This window comes from Nuphar pumila, chromosome 9, assembly GCF_984573655.1.
Source record: "Nuphar pumila chromosome 9, dmNupPumi1.hap1.1, whole genome shotgun sequence".
Lineage (NCBI taxonomy): Eukaryota > Viridiplantae > Streptophyta > Magnoliopsida > Nymphaeales > Nymphaeaceae > Nuphar > Nuphar pumila.
Genome location: NC_143257.1, coordinates 124,316,783 through 124,325,917, shown reverse-complemented (window position 1 = coordinate 124,325,917; position 9,135 = coordinate 124,316,783). Strand labels below are relative to the sequence as shown.

General features: G+C 38.8%; 2 protein-coding genes across 2 annotated transcripts; one reads left to right on the top strand and one right to left on the bottom strand.

Moving 5' to 3' along the window:
- Positions 1-631: 631 nt before the first annotated feature.
- LOC149829263 (uncharacterized) lies at positions 632-2,269 on the top strand. Its single transcript, XM_090017236.1, has 3 exons — positions 632-709; positions 1,070-1,349; positions 1,983-2,269. Exons 1-3 carry the CDS (start codon positions 632-634, stop codon positions 2,267-2,269), a joined length of 645 nt encoding a protein of 214 aa, XP_089873362.1.
- Positions 2,270-2,726: 457 nt separating this feature from the next.
- On the bottom strand, positions 2,727-4,582 carry LOC149829262 (protein IQ-DOMAIN 19-like). The gene is made up of 4 exons (XM_090017235.1): positions 4,118-4,582; positions 3,803-4,024; positions 2,845-3,522; positions 2,727-2,747 (listed from the first exon to the last, which is right to left on the bottom strand). Exons 1-4 carry the CDS (start codon positions 4,580-4,582, stop codon positions 2,727-2,729), a joined length of 1,386 nt encoding a protein of 461 aa, XP_089873361.1.
- Between the last annotated feature and the right edge of the window lie 4,553 nt (positions 4,583-9,135).

The following is a 9,135-nucleotide window of genomic DNA, read 5'->3' as shown; positions in this document are numbered from 1 at the left end:
CTTCATGGGAGTTAATAACATCTTGCCTTATTTAATGTATTTTGATAAAGGATTTAATCAAACCTCCTATAGCTAACTGGGACATGCCATATATTGCTTATTTAAGAGTTTTTTTTTTTCTCATCAGCAAGATTCTGTGGATAAACGAATGTGATGTAGGATATGTCATAAGAACCCTGAAGTGACAAACTCAGAACAAATGGTTAAAACGCAAGAACTCAAGTACATCCTAGGTTGTGCCAGAACCATATCTCAGTGAACATTTTAGGCTAATATATGTTGAATATGAACCATATCCCACTGTTTATAGACGGCCATAATGCCAAGTGCAGGGAAAAACTAATTGCTGAATGCCATAGGCCAAACGTTAAGCACATCATTGAAAGGAGATAAAAACTTGGAATTTAAAGGGGGCACAAGAGGAGGATTTTGATCACTAATATATGTTAACATTTTAGGCTTACAAATGAATATGAGGTGAAATTAACATGTTAAGAGCCAATCAAACTATTTAGCTATCTAGAGCATGTCATTAGCTTGAAAAATTAAGAAAAAAATATTTATTTAAGAAAACACTCTATGTAGACGTTGAGCCTGGTTGAGATTGCTAGATATTGGAGAAATGAAAGAAATGGGGCATTTGATTGATACCAACGTTCAGAGCTTTGCAATTTTCTACTTTTTGCTTGAGATGCTGTTAAGAGGGAAGGTTTCATGTTTTCTCTTATTGGAATATTTCAGTTGTGCTTAAAACCATTTGTTAGTGAACCAATTTCACTAATGTCAGAATTTTTTGCTTTCTTATTTTCCATTGTTTGTGTGTGTGTGTGTGTGTGTGTGTGGGTGGGTGTATTGATTCCTGCTCCATTATTACAAAGCTTCTGGAAATCAATCGAGTCTATAAAGGAAATACTCGAACATCTTTTGGAATGTTTTAATTCGGAGGGCTTGCTAAGTTGAATCCAGTTGTAGATATTAACAATTTGCCATAATTACCTGGATATTTTCAGATTCAGATTAAAATACTCCAATTTTGTGTTTATTAATGCTCTACTTTGCAAATTGCCAGAATCATGGACTGGGAACAGATGTTCCTTTGAAGAACCCAGAACGAAACGTCTCATCTTTCGCAATGCAGCTGAAGTATTCAAGTTTGAAATTGAGTTCTGAAGGTCCACATACTGAGGATAAAGTGGGTCAGATCCCAACAGATTGTCCTGATGCAGTTGGCATGTCTGATTTTGAGGAGGATGAATTTAAGACGCTAAGTGATGCTTTTAAGGAACTAGGATTTTGCATGATGGATCTAGGACTTCTTTTAGCAAAAATATGTGATAAGGCAATTGGAGGTAGTGAGCTTGAATGTAGCATATTAAAATCTTGTTCCGCTAAAGGCCGTCTGATTCATTACCATTCGAGCTGGGATAGGCTTATTTTGAAAGACACTCTGAAACCAAAATCATCTAGGAAAAAACCAGAACCCAAACCCTCTTTATGTCTAAATAAAGTGAGAAGATCGGAAGACGTGGTACTGAAATGAGAATATAACAATACTAGATGCCAAACTATAGTGAATAGCAAGAACCTGAAATCTAACGAAAATGGAACTAGATCCTGCGAAACATCCATGTCCAGTTTGTGGCAACAGTGGCATTATGACTATGGGATTTTCACAGTGCTAACAACCCCAATTTTTTCGTTATCACATGAGAAGCTGATGGAGGAAGGGGATAAGGTCAAGTTAGGTGGTCATATATCTGAATGTTATCCTCTGGACGGACATACATGTCTGCAAATTCTTAGCCCTGTAAGCAGAAAAATTCTTTTGGTGAGTGCTCCCCCTGGGAGTTTCATTATTCAGGCTGGAGAAGCAGCTGAGATACTATCTAATGGAAAACTCTGCTCAACTATTCACTCTGTTTTCAGACCTGCGGAAAAAACAAACATAAGTAGATAAACTTTTGTTGTGTTCCTTCAACCAGCATGGGGCAAGGCCCTTTCAGTCTCAGGGTTGCACCATACAGCTGCAGTGAGAGTCAGTGAAGATCTAGCATTAAGAAATCATAGTTCTGAAAGTAGTACCTATGAAAATGAGTCAGATCACAGCACCAATATCATCGGTAGGGAATTTAATAATTTAGCTTATGAGATCCAGAAAATGGTTCCACCACTTTCAACTCGCCTGAAAGAAGGGATGACATTTGCAGAATTCTCACGTGCAACAACGAAGCAATATTATGGGGGCAAGGGATTGCAATCCAATAGATAGATCATAGGCTGTATCATGCTTGCTCAGGATGAATACTTGCTAATTTTTATTTTGCGATCATGAATGAAGTGATGCGAAAGTTGCCATTTTTTTTATATTCTTGAAATTACTCATCCAGGAGACGAGGAAAAACAAATTTTTTGTTCTGGCATGTTATCAAGCTCTTTCCATAAGAAAAAGTTGTAGGAAAAGAAAATGTTTCATTTTACACAGAAATTTCAGCAGCCAATTGGCAGACATACCCAGAGGGTGGACTAAGAAAGAATTTTACATGCAGAAGACAAGAACCAAATCATATGCCTTAAGATACATCTATAAAATGTTATGTTGTATCTTCAGCAGGCTCCTCCTGGGCTCTCTACCTGTTGATACAAAACTGGACTGTCAAGTTTCTGCATTGTTCCTTGTACTTTCACAAATAACAGTTCCAAATTCCAATGATGATTCGGAGCTGGAGTTAGCTCCTCTTGCCATATGCCTGCAAACACCACTCCCACATTAGGTGATCATAGTAAATACAAAAACTTGCAACAGTCTCTTAACATGTTTTGAGTATCCTTGTGTACCATACTTACCTCTGTGGCAGCCGATGATCTGTAGTAATTGGTGTTTGCAAGCACAGAATAGGTGGAACCACATTCGCTTTCTTTTAGAGACATTGCTGATCTATCGAGTTTGATTGCACCTGCATACTGATAGCTTTTGCAGGATGAGCCTACTTGTGATGATGACCTTTGCATTCGAATTGCACGAGGCACACTCCTGCTGTCCATTGATGACCGCCTCCTAGACGATACATTGTCGCATGAATGAGATCTCTGCTTTGGTGCACTCTGTGACCGAGCCTTAGCTCTTGAAGACTCTGTGTTGGCCATGTAATTTGGGAAAAAGCTGCAGTCATTGGAAGTGGACTCTGAGTGTTCAGCTCTCGAAGCTCCAAATGAACCTCTACTTGTGTATGGCATTGCTGACAGATACTGTGGTGTTCTCTGTGTTCCCATCAATGGTAACTCCTCATATTGTCCACTGCAAGCTCGTGTACTGACATCGGTTAATGCAGTTGAAGGAGAAGGTGATTGGGTGCGGTCCAATTTTGGAAGAGGTGGTAAGGACCTCCTTTGTGTTGAGCATGTCTGCTCAGATCTTTTAGAATGTGCACCTGAATTACTTGTCTTAGACTTTGAGATACCCGTTCTTTCGCCGATGTCCATCTCAACAATTTTTATGTTCTCATCTGTGCTTCTGTCTGCGTCCTAAATGGACAAAGAGTAAATTGCACCTCAATTCAGAGTCTTTTTACTAGGATTTGATCTCACAAAAGTCTGCACTACTGAGTGATCTTGCATAGTTTTGTTGCTTACTAAACTGATGATTTACTCTTGTTGATAAATTCAGCAAACTCTGGTTGATTTTTATGTTAGTGTTGTTTCATTCTGTTTGTCAGATCTGGATGAATTTATAAGAAATGGCTTGCAATTTTTCCAAGACAGGAATGCTATGTATTGGAGAAATGGTAAGGCAAGAAGTGCTTACATATGAATGTCTGAGTTGGTGTTCATGGTGTGATCTCCTGTGAGATGATAATCGCTGAGATTCTTCGACCATTCTAATCCTCTGAGCCCGGGCTCTTGCCTGAACTGCTACTAGAGCTTGCACACACTTGAGAGTAGCGGTGGCTTGCTCCCTCACCAGGTGACCTCTCACCAGTGCCTGCAACTTCACCAAGCCTTTGAGTGCTCGAAAGGCCTTTTTTGCCTGCACAAAGGAATGTGGTCAATGAGAAATTTTGAATTTACTGACAGCACAATTGGGAGAGTGGAGCAAGAAAGAGGAAGGGAGAGCCACAACCAGATGGGAACGGAATGCAGCTTGGATCTTAATGGCAGCAACTTCTTCAGCTGCAGTCTCTTCGCGTTCCATGGCGGTAAGCCTGATAACAGCATCGGCAGCTGCTGATGTCACTGCAGCAACAGCAACTTCATGCTTCTTTTGTTCATTTTCAGATTCACAAAGGTATGTAATGGCGCCGAATGTGGTGGTGTCGGAATTGGCGGTGACAGAATTGCGTGAACTTGAATGCTTTTGGACAGATCTCCCGAAGCTCCATCTGCGTTTCTCTTTTGGAAGAGGTCGATTTGCGGTTGAAACAGATTTCTCTTCAGCTGAAGAGAAAGTTTGGTTCTGCTTTTCCTTCTGTTCCTTCTTACTCTCCTTATCTTTCCCCTTTTTGTTGCTGCCCAAGAAGCTTCTCAGCAATTTATCGGTTACTCCCATTGTTGTTGCTACTCTGAACCGGTGCAGAGTGATGGGCATATCGTATGAGGGCCAGCCATAGTGAGAGAGAGAGAGGTTCCTTCTCTCTTTTAAGCGTGACCTGTATCCATCAATCTCTGTCTATGCATCCATCTGGCTGTCTGCTCTCATTATCTGTTATTGTTTATATATTGGAGTTTCTCAGTCATTGGCTTAACTCTTGACGTCAAAGGCAACTCGGTATATTTTGTGTTGATGTTCTCTTATTGCTGATATGGTCGCATTTGAGAGAGAGAGAGAGAGAGAGTTAATGCTTACACGAGAGCCAAGATCACAAGAATTTATGGGACTGTGGATGTGAGAGAGAGAGAGGTTACTACTTACCCAAGAGCCAGCTTTGAAGAGTACAAGAATTTATTGAATGGGCTGTGCCTGCCTTCAGCTTAGTGTCCTTGTTCTTCGTATTGACCGAAACTGCCCATGCTTACTATTTTCATCTTAACATTGGTACATTGTTTGTGGGGGGTGTCAAGACTCTATTTTGCTGCCCACCTTGGCTCTTTGGGCCCCATGATAAAGATGATTCAGACATTGTGAGATTTATGATCCATGCTTCAAACTCTACCTCTTGTGTTATAGACAAAGGCACATCGTGTTTAGTGAATTTCTTGCAGCAGTTTGCATGGAAAAAGCATGTTCTATTAATGTAAGGGGCGCAAAACTAGTGTTGTCGGCCTGAATCAGTTTTATGAGGGTTTAATTAAATGTCATCTACCTTCACAGGTGTTTGGGAACCTTGATTTGGGAGATGAGAATGGTGTTGACAGTGGATATAAGGGCGTGAAGATGGGTTATTTTCAACTGCATCCTCACAGGACAAATCCAGCCTCAACTTCCATTTTCTTCTCCATTCTCATCACTCTAATTTCCTCTGCAATGCCAGTTCCCAAACAGAGCCTCAATTAAGGGGATGGCCTATGGATTCGGCTATAAGTTCTTCAAGTTTGTGGTCTTTTAAAAGTTTGTTTTAAAAGACTAATTAAATTAGATTCAGATCAAATTTGAGCTTTTTTAAATAAAATCGATTCGGTTCGAAATCCGATTCTGACAACATTGCACAAAACTTTGCCCACTTTGGTAATTTGATGCAGCAGCCAATTAAAAATTTGTCATGTAAAGGGACAGTTCAGAGGCCATGTGAGATGGCGGGGGTCGGTTTCCACACATGTTTACGGGTGGGGCTAGCTCTGGTGCATTATTATTGGGCTTTAATATGTCATCATAACTTCCCGTAGACTGTAGAGTTACTATTCTTTATTTAGTGGTTTTGAAACTTCTTCAAAATCATTCATTAAACAACTCCATCTCTCTCTCTCTCTCTCTCGATATATATATATATATATATATATATAGGGGCCAGATATTTGTCCACCAAAAAACTAATGATTATAAATATTGGGTAGGTGCTAAATAAAATATGCTAAATGATACGTGTTAAATCTGTTTTTTAGGTTTTCTTTATTTTTATTTTTAAATTCTGACCTTACATATGTGATCTATCTACTTTATTTTATAGGAATCAGCTTTAGATTCTGACACATGGGTGGGTTTTTATAAGGTTAAAAAATCAACGGTCCAAAATCTTTATCAATTTTAATGCTTCAAACATCATTTTTTTATTGAAAACACATGATCCAGTCTAAACTGCTAAAAAAATAACAGAAGATTACAGAAGATTTGAAAAACCCATTTAGCATATATCGTTTTAGCATATTTCATTTAGTACCTACCTAATACTTTGATGATTATTATTATTTTTGATTGGTAAGCTGAAGTTAGGCAGACCCTCACAAAAAAATGGTTATTTTCTTGAACTATGCTTAATTGTATATTTAGTGCCATTGTGGTACATATTTAGAAAGTCATGGTTGCAAGCTTTATTTGATCTATATGTTGCTTATGCAACATATAGATGATGTCCTTCAAACTAATTTGCAGCCCTATTAACAACCAAGTGGCCCAAAATCATCATTTTAATTTGAAATTTTACTTATTGAATTTACAAAAACCTGCAGTTCTTATCTGCTATTAATGGAAAACCAACCAGATTATCAGTTATTACATTTTAAACTATTTGGTCTTAAAGGGGCCAATATTGATAGTTGGATGGTTAAGTAGCACGTCCTAACATGTCCCTGGTTCGAATCACACAAGGGTTATCTTTCAGCTTGCCTATAAAGAATCGATAATAAAATAACTCAGATCGAAAAAAGAAAGACACTAAAACTATCCTTAAATTTTTTTTTCCGACAGAGAAAGCTAGGGTTAGGCGGACACCTAGCAGTTATACAGCCATACCAACAGCCTAACCCCACAAGGTGGCTCCCACATCACCATTTGCAGTGCATTAAAAACAAAGCATGCTGTTAAAAGCAATAACCAATAAGTAGGGCAGATTCTCTAAATATCAGATAAATACTACAGTTATTGGTGAAATTATCCCCGCCTCTCTTTTTCTTTTCGTCCCCTTTTTCTTGCTAGGTTTGCCAATTGGAGCAATTCACTAGCAAACTACTTGAATCTGAAGTTGTGATTGGCTCGTGTTTCAAAAAAAAAGTTGTGATTGGCTCAATAGTTCAACTCATCCAAGTTCATTTTTAGATGTTACATTAGATCCATTTATAGGGTTCTTAAACAGAATCCTGATAGGAGTCTTGAGTCTTATGAAGATCAAATGTTTCTATATGGTAAAAATTGAAGCAAAGTGCCTACAAGGGCGAAACTGACCTGATGTCACGAGTTCCAAACCCATAGGGCTTCTCATGCTGGAAGGTCGAAATTGAGCGTTCCCTGGTCGGTATGCGGACCTCAAGGCTTCGTTTGTTTCACCCAATTTATACATGAAAATAACGGTTTACATACAAAAACCCTCCATTTTCTTATGCTTGGTGAAAGAAATACTTCGCCCCAAGGGGGTTGGCGTAGTGGGGTGGGGCCTTGACTGATAGACAAGCAGTCAAGGTTCGATTCTCATTAGCGTCGCTCCTCTGTGCAAGCCAACGCATAGCATGGGCCCCTGGGGTAGGGGTCTTAAACTCAGAGTTTTACGCTGCCCCATAGGTACGGCAGGCTGAGCGAGTGCGACCAGGTTTTCGTGCCGGGTGGGGTTTCTTCAGGTTATAAAAAAAAGGTGAAACAAATATGCCAACTCTGTTTTACTGTGGGGTCTACAGTCATCATGGTTTCTTTTCGCGTTCTGATCATGAGATGCCTTTCTCAAACGACCCCAAAGGGTTTTACCAACCAAAGACCTGCAGATGTGCGGTCGGTGATGTGTTTGTTTCTTCTTATTCTAGCGAAAAAAAACATGAAACAAAGAAATAAATATGATGAAATAATATATGGAGATCCCAAACAGTTGCAAGTGTTGATGGGAAAGTTCAAGGGCGGTTCTCTTAACTACATGCAACGTTTTAGTGGATAGTTATCTATTTTCTTTTTCTCAAGATAGGTCCACATGAAAGGAGACGTTTGCAGGGGGTTAGGTGTGGCATCTTCCTTCCATGACCTCATGTCCTTTTGTTGTTATTACCTCTCACGTTATTCTCCCAACTTTGCTTTGATCATCAAACAAAGGTTAGGTCATGCATGAGTAAGCATAGTGCTTGCATCATGTGACCAAAACTCACAAACCAAAAAACAGACACAACCTTTCTCTCTTTCTCTAAACAGACACTACAACGAAAATGCGTATTGACGACATATTCTATACATCGCTAATCCGTCATTAAACAAGTTTGTGATGGATTTGGCGACGAATTAATGACGTATAGTATCCGTCGCATAACCCTAATCGCTAAAGTGCGATAGAATTTATCTATCACCAATCCGTCACTAAGTTGCGACGGCTTAGCGATGAATCATGTACATCGCGAATTCATCGCTAAATAGAGACTGATTTAGTTATTCGATGAAATTTAATCTGTCACTATTTCGTCGCTACTATTTGTCGACGGATAAGTATTCATCGTTAATGGCCATCACTAATTTGTCGACAGCCATTAACGATGACTTAGATTCTGTCACAAATCGATGACTGCTTCAAATTGGTGACAGAGTAGCGACGGATAAATTGGTGACAGAGTAGCGACGGATAAATTGGTGACGGAGTAACGACGAATAATATCCGTCGCTAAATTTTAATAAAAATTTTATTTTTTTGGAATATTTTGAAACTCGAGAAAAATTTCGCGTACAATTCATATATCCTGCTTATAAAAAAAACAGTACACATAAAAAATACATACAAATTAAACACAAATTCTAAGTTAAGCAAACTTTAACAACCAAATACAGTCCTTGCGAAATTATAATTAGTTACAAGCTTGTCAAACAAATTAAACAAACAAATCTAATCCTCGCCAAGATTTTGGGCATCATCCTCTTCATTTTTTCGATCTCCCCCCTCCCTCGATGCCTCCATCAACTCCTCTACGCCAATCATTTCTAGCATCCTACAAAAGAGAACCAAAATGTTAGTATTTATAAATAAAATATAATAAAATAAATTATATGCAATCCACCTAATCTAATACAACAAAGTAAATGACTGA

Coding starts and splice junctions, on each gene's coding strand:
- LOC149829263 (XM_090017236.1), top strand. CDS start 632: ATGGGGCATTTGATTGATACCAACGTTCAGAGCTTTGCAATTTTCTAC. Junction 710..1,069: donor AGATGCTGTTAAGAGGGAAG/GTTTCATGTTTT, acceptor GCAAATTGCCAG/AATCATGGACTGGGAACAGA. Junction 1,350..1,982: donor ATGTGATAAGGCAATTGGAG/GTAGTGAGCTTG, acceptor TCCTTCAACCAG/CATGGGGCAAGGCCCTTTCA.
- LOC149829262 (XM_090017235.1), bottom strand. CDS start 4,582: ATGCCCATCACTCTGCACCGGTTCAGAGTAGCAACAACAATGGGAGTA. Junction 4,025..4,117: donor CTGCATTCCGTTCCCATCTG/GTTGTGGCTCTC, acceptor TCCTTTGTGCAG/GCAAAAAAGGCCTTTCGAGC. Junction 3,523..3,802: donor ACCAACTCAGACATTCATAT/GTAAGCACTTCT, acceptor TTGTCCATTTAG/GACGCAGACAGAAGCACAGA.